The sequence below is a fragment of the Nannobrachium achirus genome (genome assembly GCF_963921795.1).
Source record: "Nannobrachium achirus genome assembly, chromosome: 23".
Classification (NCBI taxonomy): domain Eukaryota; kingdom Metazoa; phylum Chordata; class Actinopteri; order Myctophiformes; family Myctophidae; genus Nannobrachium; species Nannobrachium achirus.
This window is the reverse complement of record NC_137830.1, coordinates 17296932-17316539: the sequence shown is the minus strand read 5'-3', so window position 1 is coordinate 17316539 and position 19608 is coordinate 17296932. Positions and strand designations below refer to the sequence as shown.

The window sequence follows — 19608 nt, the reverse complement described above, 5'->3', positions numbered from 1 at the left end:
TGCACTATCCATCTAGGACTATGCAGTGTATCATTCCATTTGCCAATGCATGCTGAGTGTGTGTGTGTGTGTGTGTGTGTGTGTGTGTGTGTGCGTGCGTGCGTGCGTGCGTGCGTGCGTGCGTGCGTGCGTGCGTGCGTGCGTGAATGAATGAGAGAGAGGGCGCTCTGGCCACATTCAAGTGTTGATAGACAGATATCTTGTGTTGTGTTTATAGTGAATTAAAATCCCCACACAACCTGAAAGTAAACCCCACCTGCCCGGCATTTTTATCTACCTACCACGGGCAGTCGGGCAACGAGTGTCAATCCCTGATCAGTAATATCCTCCCAGGCTATACTGTAGTAGTAACTGGATACGTCAGGAGAGATACTAACCGCCATTTTTGTGCGTGCGTGGCTGTGGGAATATGTGTTTTGGTGTTGTACTGTAAATAGCATGGTTGTGGTTCATCATATTTTGCTTGAATAGCATAGCAGAGTCATTCTCACTCTAATCCACATACGGCCAGCATATGCCATGCCATATGTGGCCCAATCTATTGGTCCCCAAAGTCAATACATCCATACCATGTGGAATGCAGTGCTGCTCTAACCCAGCCACATGGTCGTGGATTGCATTTCACATCACGCTGTGGAGGCTTTTATAGCCTGACTTCAACATTTATGTACTCCCAGTAAGACAGTGGTTAATTACCATTTCAAATGTTACTCAGGACATTTCCCTACACAATGTGAAAGTCATTACTATCAATTCTACTATTTCACACTTTTTTACTTTTCCTAGAGTTAATCAAAGCTTAGGTTGACTGGCAAAGAGGCAATGATGTAGGGTTGCAAACAACAATTATTTTCACGATCGATTAATCTGTTTATCTTGAGAATTGGGGCAAATCATGTCGCACCAAAACATTTCAAAGTATTACTTATAACGTCTTCATTTATTTAGTGTACTGCACCAAGTTCAGAAAGACATTCTGTTCACAGTGTTCTGCGCCTGATAAGCAAACTGGTGAAGCTGGAGCTGTAATTGAACTCTTATCAACAGGAAGACGCGGCCTGAGGATGTCTGCTTCCTGTAGCATGTGGCACTGAACATCAGTTGGACAGTGTTGGACGAGCTGTGCTGCACTTATAACTAGGGCTGTCACAATTATGACATTTTACATGACGATTAATTGTCACTCAAATAATTGCGATTAACGATTGAATTGTGTTTGACGCTGACAATTACATTTCTGTTTGGCTTGTGGGCTTTGAAGTTGCACATGACCTGGTAGATATGAAACATAACTTAAATATACAAACTGACATATTTGACAACTTTATACTTTAAAAGAACATTGATAGTAGAAATAGCCGATCTACAAGCTCACAACGCGTTGCGATGCGACGAGTTGTGAGCTTGCTATTTCCACTATTTTTTTTTTATGTTTGAACATGTAAACGATTATAACAATTATGACCAAATAATAACTGTGATTATGTCAAATAATTGCAATTAGACGATTATGTAATAATTGTGACAGGCCTACTTACAACCAGTGGTGGTCCATATACACTAGGGATGCGAAGATATACCGGTACGGATCGTAATCGCGATACAAACGTGCGCGATACGAGTGAATCGGTTCATTCAGGGTGGATCGGTACAATTGACGGCTGGAATCGTGATGTATCGTATCGTGAGTGTTTGGATCGGTACATTCCACGGTTGGATCGGTTTTTGCATAATAGTATTTCATTCTATACTGTGTTTCCGAGGCGCATTGAATGCCCCATCAGCCCTCCCCCCAAAAAGCACTTGTAGCGACTCTACAGACATGCGTCTTTACAGCAGCACTGAGCTGCTCAGCGGAGCGCAGTGAACACCCGACCCGACGCAATGCAGAGACAGACAGACAGACACTGAGACAGCACTCGTGAGCCCACTGGTTAAACATGCAAGATTAGTAGGCTACCACGTTTAGCTTTATAACATCCCTGTCCAATGTTCGCTGATGTGATCCGTTGTTGTGTCACTGGACTGGAGCACGCTGCGTGATATTATGATCCACATTCCACACCCGTTTGTTCTTCTTGTCGAGTCTGCGACGGAATTGATTTAAACAAAGCAGAAGCTTCCACGCTTTAACTACACACACGTATGAACTACAACAACGATACTGGGCGTGCAGCTAGCGATTAAAACAAAGTATTTGACACTGTTTCACAACTTGTTACTGTAGCAGGCAGAACACTCTTCTGCTGCTGCTGTTCCCTCTGCAAAGAGAGGCTGGAGCCTGATTTATACTTGGCAGCTCGACGGTGTCGCGCACGCACCTAAATAGCAGACCTACAAGCTCACAACGCGACGCGTTGTGACTCAAATATCTACGTTTTGAAACATTTTGGCTAGAAATGGCAAAATCCTAGATTATATTCATACAATATAATAATAATACAGGTCAAGGATCCTTAACTGAGAAGAGAGAGATCAAGCAGGGACCCCCACTGTAGGCTATTTTAGACTACTGTAGGCTATTATATAAAACTGTTGCAGATTAAAACTTGTCAGAGACTTGTTTGACAGCACTATTTCATCAATGACATTAATACATTACTATGTTGTGTGTATTTGTTCACACATTATCTTTTCTATTAATATGATGGATTTATGTTATTCATTATAATCCATGAATTATTATCTCTTAAACCCTCAATAAGTGTTAATGTATTGGCTAATGTTCCCCCATAGGGTTGCTACTTGCTAGGGTTCAATTGGTTACTGTAAAAACAAACTATTATTTTTTTGCCGCCTCACATAACTCTGAGGACCCTAGGGGTCCCTGACCACCTGTTGAGGATGTAATGATATATAATAATGATATAATGATATAGTATTAATCAAACAATTCTACCAACCAGCAAGGAGTGTTCTCCCAGATTTCAATAAGTTGGATTGTTAGACAGAGCCTAGTACTACAGTGAAACAATAAATTGTTTGGAAATTAAATGTAATGCATTTTTAGTAATTTTTTGGGGGGGAAATTTACGCTTTAATATAAATCCTTTGCATTGTGTTGAATCGCACCGAATCGTGAATCGTATCGCATCGTAAGCACCAGGGGTGTATCGCAAAATATCGTGAATCATATCGCATCGTATCGGGGTCAGGGGTGTATCGTGATGTATCGTATCGGCAAGATTTCAATGTATCGCAATTATATCGTATCGCTGGGAGTGTATCGTGATGCGTATCGTATCGCCTCAGTGGTCGAGATTCACATCCCTACGCACAGTCAAATCTGGAGTTTTAACAGAACTATGAAAAAGGGTAAATGTGCCCTCATGGGATAATTTTGACACTTCAGAGATCAGTATTAGATTAACCCGTCAGGATTTTGTCACCTATCATTTGTGTTTAGCTGCAACATAATGATGGTGCTTCAGTGTGTAAAAGATAAAAAAAAAAGATGATGATTGATCTTTGAAAAGATATTATCTACTTCTCTGTTTTGTAACAGCTGCTAAGGGCACATGCAATGTGTTCGTAAAGCCAATGCAATCAGAACTGCATGCCAGCATCTGTCAAATATTCAAATAATCCTTATTAATAGCCGTAGAATAATCTACATCGATTTTGAACAGCCCTGCACATCCCTAATATGCACGGTATGACACCAAAGAGACCAAAATGAGCAACGGTGAATGCCTGAATGTAGAGGCAGCTGAAACCGGAGGCGAGCCACCCGCGGCAAATGCAATCCTTGGTGAGAGACGTACCCTAATTGTGAGGACTCCAGGACACAGGAGGAGAGAGGGGAAGGGGAGCAGACACTTGGAAGGCTTCCCGGAGGCTCTCATCTCTGTGTTTGGAGCCAGTCTTTCCTCCAGTGGGCCCTTTCATTGAACAGCAGGATGTCTGCCAACTACGCAATATGTCCACCTCCCGAGTCTCGCACTATGCCGCCATGCCAGTCGTCAACAATGCACACTTGCACAGCAATAGATTTATAATTCAGAATTTAACTCTATAGCTGTTTGCCCCATGCAGAGACCAAGACTAGGTGGTGGCTGAAATGAAGATAATGAATTCCATTAAAATGCATTACGCAACATGTTGTTTCTAAGTTAGGCAATTAGCACTAGAGTTGTGCCAGAGGGAGCTAATGGACACAGTGCCTATATCTCCTCTCTCTCTGTCTCATCCCATAGTGTCATGTGATTTATTTGAGCTTCTGACGACGCACAGCCATTTGGCATTTTCTTTTCCGTTTTTTGGGTCAGTTCATGTTTGGGCTGATAAAATGTACGTTATTATGATTGTGCTTGGGTAGGGTTCGGAGTGGCTATGAATGGCTATACCAGTGTCAAACCATATTGTGGGACCAATTGTAACATTTGCCCCCACTGAGGATGCCATTTTAATTGTCAACAACAAGATTGATCTGATAGTGCCCATCATTTTAAAAGAAATTAGCAGAGACTTTTATCCAGACAGAGTGACAAGTGTGAAATCGGAATAAGCAGAGTAAGCATGAGCTCTAGTCAACTATCCCCCTGTGTCCCGTTGTTATGTTTCGTGTTGAAATCCCTGTAGGCGAATCTTACATCGCCTCATATATGAACTGTGTTAAAAAAAAAAAAAAAAAAACACCACCCCGGCGATTTCACTCATATGGATATGAATCGACTGAAGGTGGAAATGTACAAATTCGACGGTGATGTCACTTTTATGGGACACTGAAGTAACACAGACGAACGCCATTATACTACTCAAAGCTTGTTATAAAGATACCAAGGACTGGTCAGTTTGTGAAACAATATTCCATGTGTTATAGGATCATACAGAGGAGATGTTTTTGCAGCATCGGTTGTCAAGAACAGCCAAATCTGTTCTGTTTTTCTTTTTTATATATATATATTGATATGAATCAAAATGAAATGTCGGCTAATCAAATGTGGGTTTGCACCAAATTGCTCTCTCTCTCTCTCTCCCTCCCTCTATAATAATTTTCACCAATAAGAACAACACTACTCACAAGAACAATGTTGGTGTAATTAACAGTTTTGAATATAGTATTTACATGCATAGACTATCATTCAAATATTGTCGCATGCCTGCAGCCAATTTGCTAGTACAAATAGTGTACTGTAGATCCCATAAGCCAGATTGTGTTTATTAATGGACATGAATGACATAAATTGTCATTGAACAATTTGAAAGATATTTGGGAATTGAGGTCCTTGCCTGCTGGCAGCATACATGCAAAGGAAATATAATAGAGACCAACACACAGACACGCACACTGACAGCACTATAATTACACACAGCCAAGTTGGGCGACCACTATCCAGCACCTGCCAAGCCTGTGGCAGGTTAGCAATACTATTGCCTTAAGCTAATCATTAATTTTTAGATTGGGCTCCACTTGCGGGCATGTTCACTGTCACTGTAGCCAGTGGGGAAACATGACACGTCCTTTCTCACCAAGCCTGTACAAACAAGCCCAGATGTGGACATAAGACACCAATTACTGGGGACATTCAGTTGCATGTTAATGGAAAGGTGGCAGAGCGGCCAGATGGGAATCGCAAGGTTCCCAGTTCGATCCCAAGCTCTCCAGGAGTTAGTGTCGAAGTGTCCTTGAGCAAGACTCTGAACCCCTAGTTGCTCCTGATGTGCAGGTTGGTGCCTTGCATGGGTTCCTCCGCCATCGGTGTATGAATGTGTGTGTGTGTGTGTGTGTGAATGGGTGAATGTAATGCACAATCTATGTAAAGCACTTCAGATAAAAGCGCTATATAAATGTGCCATTCACAATTTAGTGAGTGAGTGAGTGAGAGAGAGAGAGAGAGAGAGAGAGAGAGAGAGAGACAGACAGACAGAGACACAATGGGATGACTCACCAAGGATTTTTCAGGTTCCACCTGTGATTCAGATGAAGACTCCATAGTTGTGTCGAGCCAGAGAGTGGCGTGTTAGTTCTGTTCAGAGGCCTGCATGTCTGTCAGGAGAGAAACAAGACAATACAAGCTTAGTTAGTTACTGTTATTATTGTGGGCAAGCTGAAATGGCTAAAACAAATACCTTTTTGATGTACAAAAACAGCTCTACAACAGCAGGTGTCTTTCCCCTATAATAATTTCCCAGCTGCTTTCTAATGTAATCCATAAAGCCCAGCACACACCTGCCACCTGAAACAAATGTTGTACACACTCACAGTGTCAGTTCTCCCTGGTAAATACTTGTGCAGTAGACTCACTAATGCAGCTTTTAAGGCTCAATGTTTACATGTTGAAGTGAGAGATCGTCTCTGTGTCTCCCATGATCCTGCTTGCAATCAACCTCGTCACCTCCTTAAGTCAATCACCAGGACTAGCAGTATCAGAGTCCGTGACTGTGGCTCTCTGCTTTTTGGGAATGATCAATGTCTTGATTGTCTTCAAAGAATTACAGAAGGATTGATATTATCCAGGGACACAGAACATTTATCAGAATCCCAATCACCTTTTCCACATCAAAGCTGTGCGGTGGTGACTGCCAAGACAATAAACAGCCTGTTTCCGTTGTGATCACAGGCGAAAGGCGAAGGAGATCCTGCCAGGTTGTCAAATACTGGAAGGAGGATATGGTAAAATGGACTGCATTTAGCACTTTTCAAGTGCCTTACAATGTGTGTCACTCTCATATTCACACGTCACTCACACGCACACACACACTCATTCACATACAGACGACAACCAAACAGGAGCAGTTATGGGTTCGGTGTCTTGCTTCAACACTTCAACACAATATCAGAAGGAGTGGAGTCTTTTCTAAAAGGCACTTTTTTTCCAGAGCTCATTGAGGTATTGGTGCCAGAGACCATAACACATAACATCGAGAAATAGACCTAGACCTGAGTCAGCTGCAGAAAAGTGTCCGGGTAGCTCAGTCGGTAGAGCAATCACCTTTGCACCACAAGGTCATGGGTACGATCCTGGGCACTGCAAACTCAGCGTAGAGCACGGCTTGGTTGCAGCAAGTCGTGCGGTAAGTACTGGGGGCTGATAGTAGTTGTGGCGCTCCACCTCAGCAATCTATCTCCCAGGGGTCTAGAGCATTGTAACGGGGACAGACTCTGGCATGTTACCGGCTGATACTGACAATAACCCACCCCCGACCTACTCGTACAACTAGTAAGATGCCTCAGGGCGACATGTGACCTTGCCTTAAAGGGCGAGGTCGCGCCAATTCTTGGCCATCTGGCCAGTGATGTATACCGGACCAGCTACCCATATATGGAGACCCCTGGTACCCATATGTGGAGATCCATGTACTGTATATGGAGATATGCTGTTAGAGACCAAACATGCTTACTCAGTTATTCGTTATGTGAAAGTCCTATGATGTCTATGACATCTGACATCATACCCTTTTATGCCCATACATAGAGATCTCTGTCTGTAGAACCAGCCACAGATATGGGCTGTCTTGGCCATATATGGATTCTGTTAGTGTGGTATGTGGCCTCGATATATTGGCATTCCCATATGAAGTCCTGTTCGATATGGGCTTAATATTGATGAAATCAGGGAACTCCATATATGGGCATAAAAGGGATTCTGTTAGTGTGACATCACAGTGAAGCTAGAGCGTGTTGTCAGAGCGGCAAACCCATTCTGTTAACACCTTCTAAGCCTGGCCGTACTCCCTCGGACTTCCTACTGGGTCTCATCAGCCACACGTCTATTCCCGGACTTTTGATATAAATTATAATAAAAAAAAAAAAAAACATCGGAAATTCTTCTCTGTGTCTTTTTGGAGCGATCTGAAACGGTTAATATGCTCTGACAGTCATTTTCTGGTGCTGGGTGTGATACTCCTAATATCCAGCAGGCCACGCCGTTGACTCACATTCTGGATGGATGGCTGGCCAGGAGGAGCCTCATCCTCTCCCCAGTGTTGAAAATCAACAAGAAGCTCAAACAAGATGGCTGGTCTTTGTCTCTGTTCGTGGATCGCGGTTTCAATCACGTTCGGGCGCCGCTTCTCTATCGCTCCTTTCCCTGCTTCGCCGCACGTAAACGAATGGAATTGATCTCCCCTCCGCCTCGCCAAAGTAAGATCGCCGACCTCTGCAGGATGAATGTGTACGCTGTGTCGAGCACTCCATTACGTGTTGTTATCATGTGGGCTTTGTTTTTTTAAAACATGTTTGTAAATAAATGGCTTATTTCTTCGGCGCTACCTCTGTTCAGAGGGTTCTGCCGCGGCTTGCAACGTGTTAAGAGTGGTTCCCCTGACATCACAGTGGCATCAGAGCATGATGTCAAAGCGACAAACCCATAGAACCACAGTGTCTGGCGTGACAGGCAGACAGAGATACATACGGACAAGCTGTGACCATTCACATACTAATCGGCGACCTACGGTCGCAATAACAGAATGAACACAGCATATTAATAGATAATTGATAAGGGGTAACAGTTTATAGTCTGTAGCCGGCCTGGATGCTAAAGTACTTTTGCAGGGGCAAACATTCTGTGAAAGGCGTAGCAGGTCAAATTATGATTTTACTGAGATATTCAGAACAAAACTATCCATCCCTGGGCAGAATCGTCAACCATTTTTGGGAGCATGTGGGCCAAACAGAAGGTGCACAGCCATGGACCTCACCGAAATAATAACTACAACGGTATACAGGCTCTATTTTTCTTGGGGGGTTTTTGGACATAAAAAAAGATTTCCACCTGACAGCCACAATACAGTGTTGAGAATGTGTTGAAATTAACAATAGGTCATGGAAAACACAAAGCGCATGCTTCACTGTTTGACTGTCACCTGACAAAGTGCCTTTGTGCTCCACTATCGTCACATGGTGTGTGTGACCACAACCACAACATGATCGTTTTCATTTCCTTTTTTTATCATAAAGCCCAGTCCGCACCAATGGCTCACAATGCAACCAGTTGCAGCGGTCTGAATTGACGAGTTGCACGTCTGTGCAGTTTTGGGCTTGTGTTGCAGGTGGCTGCAGTTTTAACTTGTTGCGTTGTGAATCAGTGGTGTGGGCTTGACTTTAGTTAAAAATGTAGCTAAAGTATGGCATATTTGCTCATTTTAAAATGATAATGTTTGTATTTAAGTCTTATGATGCTGAACTTAATAATGCAAGAAGAATAAGTGGATATTGGGGGAGGGTGTGCGCTGCATTAGTTAGTGCTCATTTTAGGTAGCATTTCACAAGTCACCCACTTAAGACAACATCAGACAGACAATGTGCAGCACGTGCGTATGGAAAACTGCAAGCGAGATATGACTCATTCCATCATAAAAAAGAATAATCTCAGCATGACATCTGACAAACAAATGCAAAAATACCTCAGAACTAGACACCTGCTGAGAGTGGCTATAACAAGAAACACATTTAAAGGGGCCACACCATGCTTTTAAAAATACATATTTTATATAAATATATTGGTCCATAATACGGTACAGGTTTTAGCCTAAACAACCACTAGGATATTGAAATTTCATGTTCTGTCTGTCTCAAATTCCAAGCTGTTTCAGATGCAATACCAAAATGCCCTTTGTTGGCAACGGGGCGCTGTCTTTGGGATAAAATTGGAATGATGCAGAGAAGATTTGCATTGGTACCATGGCATCATGCTAATCTTCCCTGTATCGTTCCAATTTTAGCAGCACGTTACCCCGCCCACCCCATAGTCTCAATAGAATCCACCCCAAAAGTCTCGCAACATCATACACCCTCGCCCAGGTGACCCAGCCGGGGTTGATCAAGTCCCGACTTACGTCCCAGTAGCTATCCACGATCAGTCCTATTAGGGAAAGACAGGGTCACTCAATGTGCTGCACCGGAACTACTCTGCCGGGATTGGGGGTACTATTCTGGCGCGTGGAAGAACTAGGCTCTATGGGTTGACTCCTGGCCGGGCTCCTCCTACGTCTCACCAGGTCCTCTCCTGCTCTCACCAGGTTCAGAACCTGTGCGTTGCACCAGACCCCAATCCAAACATTCCATTCAGCTGCTGCAGTTGAATGGCCCTCCTAAAGGCCTCACGTGGATTTGTTGGGCTTCTTCCTCACGGAAGAAGCCCAACAATTGTATTTTTTAGGGTGGAAAAATACACTGGGAATAATAAAATACATGAAAAATTGTTTCAATTGTGTGGCCCCTTTAAATGGGATTCTCAACACAGGCCCATTTCATGAGACGGACATGAATGCCATTTCTACACTGCCTTTATTCAAATCACTTTACACCATCCTCATCGGAATAAGTTTTGGGGGTTTAGCGCATTGCTCAAGGACACAAAGCAAGGGTATCGAACCAGGTACCTTGTGAGCCACAGCTGCCCTGTGTGTGTGTGTGTGTGTGTGTGTGTGTGTGTGTGTGTGTGTGTGTGTGTGTGTGTGTGTGTGTGTGTGTGTGCGTGCGTGCGTGCGTGCGTGCGTGCATGTGTGTGTTTGTGTGTGCGTGCGTGCGTGTGTGTGCTGTCACAAGTCATTATCACTAGGTCCCTTTGTTCACACTCCACTACCCAATGAAGGACTGTCGGTTATTAATGCTCTCTGCTAGTATGCTTTCTGAGAGATTATATTCTGCTCAGCAGCCGCCTCACAAAGCTAGCCTATGCCACCAATGCTTTCAAGCTGATAAGAAGCGGCCACTTAAGCCGATTGCCATTTTGCGTGGACATTTTAATAGCTTTTGCTCCACGGTCCTACCTGGTCTTACACACCTGACACCCCCCACCCCGCCACCCCTGCCCCCCGAGATCATTGTTTGTCTATTTGATAAGCCTTAATCCGCTGCCCTCAGACCAGTAATTCGATCATCGAAAGGGCAATCTCATCAGGAACAAATAAGACCTCTCGAAACAGCGACGGCCATGCAATGCCCCCTGGGGAAGTTGGCAAGGATGTTTCAAGTTCAATTTATTAAAGCCTATATTGTAGCGTTAAGAGATAATAGGATGACGGGCTGCAGACGTGACACCACAAAATGTCTGGCAATAGACTGAGCGATGGGCATGGTATCAACACTGTCACATCACACAGGCGGTGTTACAAAGTCCTTTAGTCTACAGAGAAATGCCACATGTATGTACGTCCTCCTGAACTGCTCATACTTTGTCCCTTAGGCCTGAATGCAAACCTTTGTCACTTTTGGTTTGAACCACTTCAACCATTATTTTATGCTTTAACTATTAAAAAACAGCAGATATACAAGCTCACAGCGCGGCGCTGTAGGTCTGCTATTTTTGACAAATCGTTAACATTTGTGCATGTCTTTGAATATCTTTGATCTGATTCTATAAATGTCTTCTAATTCCTTCATCTAAATCAGTGGTTCTCAAACTTTTTCATGTCAAGGACCCCCAAAATGACGCGTATTTGGACCCCCATGTCAAAATATGTTGTTCCAGGGACCACCCAGAAGCAAATATTTGAGTTACAAATGTTGAATGAATGGAATTATATTCAAAGAAAAAAAAGAAAATCAAGATTTTTCAAATATAACAGATCTACAAGCTCACAGCGCAGCACTCGGTGCTGCGCTGTGAGCTTGTGTATCTGGTATTTTTCAATAGTTAAAGAATTCAATAATTCTTCTCCAACACATGAGACGAGGTGAATGCACATCTGGCTGGCAAAATTGCTATAGGTCGGGAATAGAGGAAACTCATCATCCACAACGGAAAATAGAAGGACAGCTTAGCTATGAACAGAAACAAGATGAAGAAATCAAGGCATACAAATTGATAAAAGACGACATGGGTCTATCCAATTCCAAAGGTAAAAAAAAAAAGACAATATTCTTTCCTCTGCAGACCATCCAGGGTAACAAATGTTACTTTGTTACCCTAATCTGGAAAAAAGGTCCCTTTTGTCATTGTCATTTAGTCAAAAATTAATTGAAGAAGTCAACCAAAGAACAGGATTTTTGTACAGGACCTCCTCACTCGTCACAAGTCGTCAGTAGGAATACATTGAGGACTCTAGCAGGAGCACTCATCCCATGTCACTTTGACTATACACAATACACAACTACACCACAAAGACACTAGAGTTCTCAACAGGCCTGAAAATTAAGGCCCGGCCCTAACTGGGCCCTAACTGGGCAGGCCCAAGGCCCTACCCGGCCCTAAAACGTCGGGTTGGGTATGGTCGAGTCTATAACAGAGTAATAGTAATAAAATAATAAAAAATATATATATATTCTTTTTTCATTGGGCCCGAGGCCTACTAATTAGCATACATTTTAGGCCCTACCCTACCCTAAATGTCAGTCGGGTTCGGGTATGGTCGGGTTCGGGTATGGTCGGGTTCGGGTATGGTCGGGTTCGGGCAGAATTTGAGAACTCTAAAAGACACTACTCATTCAGCACAGCATAAACGATACTGCTCGTTTACATGATGTTTATGTATGGTATTGTATATTTGTCTGTCATTAAATGTTTAGATGAATTGAATACACAACGAAGCCATGGTGCTTTCTTCTAGGGTTTAATCCTTTTAGGCATCCTTTTGTATAGAACTGTTTCTGTGCTTCTTTTTGCAGTATTCAATGAATAAATCAATCAATCAAGCATTAAACCGGGTCAAGCAAGCAGACAAACACACAGGCGAATACGCAGCAGGACAGACAGAGACAGGCAGTGAATCTCAATCACAGAGCTGCCAAGTTGCTCAGACGTTCTACCTCCGCCATCGCTCCACACTCAGTTTTCTACAGACAAATAAGGTAAAAAGGTAGACAGAGGCAGGCAGTGAATCTCCTGCTCAGACAATGTACTCTTGCATCCCCAAATCGACCCAACCCAGCTTTCATAAAGTCTTTGGCACCCGAGGACCTGTCAGAGAAAGACAGATGTGTTCCATACTTCCTTAAAAGAACCTTGCAATAATCTCTGACTCAGCCCGAACCAACAACCACACAGATGAAATGGGAAACTTTGCCAGCCGCTTTGTGAAAAGAGGTATTCATATTATGCACTTAAACATTAACAGTTTGTTTGCTAAATTTGAACAAATCAAGCATATGGTTCACGAAGGTAAGGTCCATTTTCTAACCTTCTCAGAGACCAAACTTGATGACTCTATCACTGACTCTCAGATCGAAATTGACAACTACTCGGTCATCCGAAATGATAGAAACAGATTTGGTGGTGGTGTATGCATGTATGTTCATAACTGTATTAAGTATATCCCCCGCCCTGACCTACAACACAGCTCTTTAGAAACTGTATGGGTGGAAGTGATTCTTAAGAAAGCTAAAAACAGGACACTGTGGGTGCTGGGGGCGTGTTCCCTCCTCCGCGTCATCAGTGCCCACACCCTAGGTGGGGTTGGCAAAAGGGCCTTTCTGTGTGGAGTTTGCATGTTCTCCCCGTGTCTCCTAGGGTAGATACCCTCACAAAAACATGCAGTAATCCTGGTCTCTATAAAGCCTCCCCCTGGCCAGCCGGGGCGCCTGATGGAGGGGAATGGAACTGGTTGGAATAACGTGTTCCTTCCACGCGCTACGTCCAACCGGGGAAGCTCCCCCTGTCAGGTGATAAGAAGCGGCCTGCTCACTCCTCATGCATTGAAGGAAGCATGAGCTCAGTTCGGGGCCCTCCCCAGGTTGGCAGAGGGAGAGTAGAGCCCAGGATCACAGCTTAGGCAATTGGCACCGGGTGAAAAAATGGGTTACAAAAATCGTGGGATAAAAATTTAAAAGAAAAAAAAGAAAGCTAAAAACATACTAATCGGTGCCATCTATAGACCGCCCGACCAAAATGATTTCTGTGAGTTACTGGAGGAGAGCCTTGCACCGGTGGACAATGTTGAAAAATACATTATTGGCGATTGGAACATAGACATGCTTCGTAAAGAAGCTCCTCTATTCAAAAAGTTCAATAAGCTATGTAATCAACAGGGTTTCACTCAGCTCATCACCAAGCCAACTAGGGTTACAGATAACTCTCAAACCACCATAGATCTCATTGTAACCACAGACAAATCTAAAGTCTCCGCGAGTGGGACTATTGAATGTGGTGGTCTAAGCGACCATGATATCATTTACTGCACCCGCAAAATACATAAGTCCAAAGCTGACGGCCACAAAACAGTTGAAGCTAGAAACCTCAAAACCTACTCTAGCGAAGCCTTTAACCACAAACTGGAGAAATCTGACTGGTCCCCAGTACTAGCTAGCACTCAGGTCGATGAAGCCTGGCTAGGCTTTAAATCCATTTTCAACACTACCCTAGACGAAGTGGCTCCTTTGCGTAGGGTCAGGGTTAAAGCCCGCTCACAGCCATGGTGGAATTCGGAAATCTGTGAATCAATGAAACTCAGAGACAAAAAATACTCTGAGAAACGCAAATATAATCACAAACTCAAAAAAGGCCCCAATAAACACCTTAAAGCCAAATTAGAAATAGTCAGTTTAGAGGCTAATAAACTGAGAAATCGGACAACCTCCTTAATCCTTTCTGCCAAAAAAAACTACTTGGATGAGAAAGTTGAGGAAAACATCCACAAACCACGAGACCTATGGAAGCTATTTAAAACCCAGCTAGGCTGTGGTGCTAAACTCAGATCCATAGCCAGCAACATATCCATCCAAACTCCCATAACCCTCCTCACTGATAGTCTTGATGTAGCCAAAAATCTCAACATCTACTTCACCTCCATGGCCAAAAATCTGGTCAATAAACTGCCCACTCCATCTGGGCTGTTTGGTGTTAGGCACATCTTGAAATTCTACAGGAACCTTGGGGTATGCAAAGACAACTTTAAACTTGCCACGGTGTCAACTGATGAAGTGTTTAAAAAACTGCGCACCCTACCTCAATTCAAGGCCGCTGGCCATGATAAAATTGCCCCCAAATTTCTCATAGACTCAGCTGCCACCATTGCCCCAATCATTACCCATATTATTAATCTATCTATCAAGCAGGGTTATGTCCCCCAGGACTTCAAATTAGCCAAGGTAACCCCCCTGCACAAAAAAGGCAGTAAACTTGACCCTGGCAACTACAGGCCAATCTCAATCCTTAGTTCCATCTCTAAGGTAATGGAAAAATCACACCCGTGTGAAGTGGAGCTGTGTGTGTGTGTGTGTGTGTGTGTGTGTGTGTGTGTGTGTGTGTGTGGATCATGTGTACCGATTTTTGTGACATTTGAAGAAAATATGTAGGAAAAGGAGCAAAAAGTGTGTTTTGGAGAAAATTCAAGATGGCGGAAAATCTATCATGGCGCAAATGGGCGTGGCCTATATGGGGAGATGCGTCATGACCCAAGGAATCCAGGGAAAAAATATTTTTAATTTTCCGACCTACGGTTCAAGAGTTACAGGCCAAAACGTAAAGTGGGGTGGTATAGCGCCACCATGAGGCCAAATGACACAATTATTTTTTATTTAATCCTTGAAATCATTATGAACCTCCTCTCCAAGTCTTGAAACTGTAGCCCCTGTGGTTTGCGAGAGACAAATAATTGAATGTGAGTTTTTGCGATTCCCATTCTAAGTCAATGGGGAAAATTAATTCACTAATAAATTAATATCAATTAAACTATAGATCCTTTCTCTTAGAAAAGTAATAGCCCACGATTCCCGAGTAAGCCGGTCGATTTGACATATGGCGCGAGTGTTTGGTGGCAAAACTGTGGGACTAGTGGCGTGCCGAAGTTTAGGAAGTTCAGGCTACATACACACAGACACACACACACACACACAGACACACACACACACACACACACAGACCCACACAGCCACGTACTGTATAGGGAGCCTGTGTTTCACACAGCTCCAAAAATTGTCTATGAACAGGTGGCTAAATATCTTGAAGAGAATAAACTGATCTACGAGTTCCAGTCTGGCTTCAGAGAGTCCCATTCCACAGATACATGCCTCATCTATTTGAATGATTACATCAAACGTGAAATTCACGATGGCAAATATTGCGGCATGGTCATGCTGGACCTCCAGAAGGCATTTGACACCGTCGATCATTCTATTCTGATCGAAAAACTCAAAGCTATTGGTCTTGACAGCACAGCAGTGAGATGGATGCACTCTTACTTGGTGGGGAGGGAACAGATGGTGGAAGTCAACGGAACCCTGTCCCCCCCCCTCCCAGTAAACTGTGGAGTACCTCAAGGGAGTATACTAGGACCACTGTTGTTCTTAATATACGTAAACGACATGTCATCTGCTTGTGACTGCAATCTGTTTCTGTTCGCGGATGACTCGGCTCTCCTAGTCTCAGGCAGAGACATTTTGCAGGTTGAAAAGGCCCTTAACTGTGAACTTAACAAGATCTGCACCTGGCTCAATGACAACAGACTCTCAATTCACCTAGGCAAAACTGAATGTATCCTCTTTGGATCTAGTCAGAAACTTAGCCTAGTTGAGAACTTCACAATTAAAGTAGGTGACACTGTGATAGAAAGAAAAAACCACATCTGCTACCTGGGTTGCATCCTGGAGGCTAACCTATCCAGTGAAAAAATGACCACCAAGGTAATCAATAAAGTCAATCAACGAATTCGCTTCTTGCAAAGAGTTGCCCCACTGATCAATATTAAATCCCGAAAGACACTAGGAGGTGCTCTTATTGGGCCCCTCATTGATTACGGAGTCCTTGTCTGGTATCGCGACGCCCCAGCTGCCTTAAAGCTAAAGCTCCAAACAGCCCAAAACAAACTAATTAGGGTTGTGCTTGGTCTCCCTCCTCTGACCCACCTTACCGAGCATCACCACGAAAGCGTGGGGTGGCTCAAAGTAGCTGACAGAGTACAGCATCTTGCAATGGGCCTGGTGTACAAGATACACTACACCTCCAAGATTCCCATGTACCTGACAAACTACTTCTTAAAGGTCAAGGATGTTCACGATCATAACACCAGAGGCAGCTCCACTAATCATCATCAGCGTAGATTTAACACAAAACAAGGCGCTAACTCGTTCTCCTGCTATACCATCAACATGTGGAACGCCCTTCCACAAGCCCTAAAGGAGAGCAAATCCCTAGCCTCCTTCAAAATTGGTATGAAAAGTCACCTTCAGACAGCAGCTACCCGTGACTTGTAAATAGACTAAGCCCCCATGCTCCCCCCCCCCCCCTTTTTCTTTGTATTCTGCCTTTTGTATTTGATGTTATGCTTTTGAAACTGATATTATCCTAGATAAAGTACTATGTTCTATCCGTCTGTCTTTCAATGTTATATGAGATACTTAAAGTGTGGTTCCTGTGGAAATAAGCCTCGGCTTTCTAGGATCTCCTTTTAGTTGACCTTGTACCAGTGATTTGTACTGTCATGAAACTGTACTTTTTTCTATTGCAAACTTCTAATAAATTCTTCAATCAATCAATCAAACATTGTTTCCCCCAGAGTATGGTTAGCTTGTTATTGGTGCAAATCAGTTCCAGTCCCTGTTGCAATTAAACCCACTGTTCTGTAACAGTCTTTTATCTATTTGTTTTAGACTGAATAATAAAGCTTAATTACTTTACTTCTATGTGGAGTGTTTTTGTGCTAACAGCGTGGGGATACTAGTGCTCAGTGGTCGATATAAAAAAGGAGGAAAAAAAAGATTTGGAGGACCCCCTGTAGTAACTCTGAGGACCCCCTAGAGGTCCCAGACCCCCTGTTGAAGACCCCTGGCTTAAAGGACAACTTTCTTTGAACAAGGGTTCATATTTTAGATTGTTATTAGAGAAAAGTAAAGGTGAGCGTTAAAATGTTTTACTTCGTTCTATCGTTTTAGCCCGTTTAGCATTTAAGATTTCAGTGTGTGGGGGCATGCATACACGTGGCTAAATATGTCTTTTTAGACACAATAAGCCAGCGATTTCTGTATTACCATTTACAGTAACTACTAGCCACCATAAGTCACATCTGCATCTTGGTGCATCTTGGGAATGGGCTTATTGTGTATAAAAAGACATACTTGCACGCCCCAGCCACTGAAATCAAAATCAGTAAAACCTCTAAAATTATAGAAAGGAGTAAAGGAGTGTCAAGGATAACAGGTGGACAAACTGGTAACAAGGTAACAACACAAATAGACAGCATCTCAACATGAGTTCCAGCGAGCACAAGGGGTCCTCAAGAGGCGTTTGAGTTCATCCACATAAAAATGAGAAATATCACGTGCGTATAAAATCCCTGTAATAAAAAAATAGGTTTCACACATATTTTCACACAGACTGCATCGACCGACAGTTATACGGCTGCATTATATTGTAGAAAAATCTATTTGTGTCCATAACAAGAAAGGGATTGAATACAACAGCCTTAGTGACTGCATATCATTATACTGTAGGAGAAACATGGCTGAAGGAATTCATAAATAATGAGTCCCAACTTGCCATTTGAGCTATAGAGCATCGCAGCGGAAGTTGATTCCTGGGGTCACTTAATATTCCCCATTCATTTTCGCCATAGACTTTTACAAAAATATTTATAACAATTATGTTAAGCCTCGAACCAAGCCATCCAGGATGGAGGTGAATCATGACCATATAACCTTTTTTTCTATGAAAAGAACATTTTGAAAATCGCTAAACAAAGGGTAGTTATTAAATGTAGTATATCAAATATTGTAATATTAAAATATGTTTTCACATAGGATCAAAGGTTTTATGGTCATGATTCACCTCCATCCTGGATGGCTTGGTTCGAGGCTTAACATAATTGTTATAAATATTTTTGTAAAAGTCTATGGCAAAAATGAATGGGGAATATTAAGTGACCCCAGGAATCCACTTCCGCTGCGATGCTCTATACTGGGTCAAGACCCCCCCCCCCCCCCCCCCCCTCTTATATGGATGGATGTGGATGGATGGATGGATGGATGGATGTGGATGGATGGATGGATGTGGATGGATGGATGGATGGATGGATGGATGTGGATGGATGGATGTGGATGGATGGATGTGGATGGATGGATGGATGTGGATGGATGGATGTGGATGGATGGATGGATGGATGGATGGATGGATGGATGGATGTGGATGGATGGATGGATGGATGTGGATGGATGGATGGATGCATTGCCATTTACACTATTTAGCATTTTGGAAAAAACTGCATATTTAATGTTGAGCTATCCTAAATTTGTATTGCTTAACTGCCCACTGGACTGTATCCATCTCTGGGTACAGGGGACTTTCGCATAGGAAAGGGGCCAGGCCCCCGCAGGGGGCTTTTTTCTAGTTCATATAAATGAAATCTAGTATTGCTTTTTGTGATAAGTAATGTATTGTCTGTCATGAATGATGAATTGAGTATACAATGAACCACAGAGAAACACTGCTCTTTACCCAGCACAATCTCACCAAGCTGTCCTACAGTGCACCAGACATATAAAGGTAGACGCCTCCTCCGGCTCTGGGCCGTTGGTAAAAGAGGACTGGCAAGCTTCCGGAAATTCTGAAGGACGCTTCCTTGTGCGTCACAGAATGGGATGCTCGGTATATAGGCCAATCAGATGCGCCAATGAACTGCTGCGGTGGATGAGGTATCTTAGCTTTTTATATCTGTGCAGTGCACTGTGAGCTAGGAATTATTCATCACTGCCAAAAAACACAGGACACACAGACAGGGAATCCCAAAATAGAG

General features: G+C 43.2%; 1 protein-coding gene across 1 annotated transcript in view; it reads right to left on the bottom strand.

Annotated features, from left to right (window-relative positions):
- The window catches only part of osbpl8 (oxysterol binding protein-like 8), a 180060-nt gene that overhangs the window by 134854 nt on the left and 25598 nt on the right, over positions 1–19608 (bottom strand). The window contains exon 3 of the mRNA XM_080753969.1: positions 5892–5989. Coding sequence (XP_080610095.1) covers positions 5892–5936 — 45 coding nt within the window. The 5' untranslated portion in view covers positions 5937–5989. The remainder of the gene's footprint in view (positions 1–5891; positions 5990–19608) is intronic.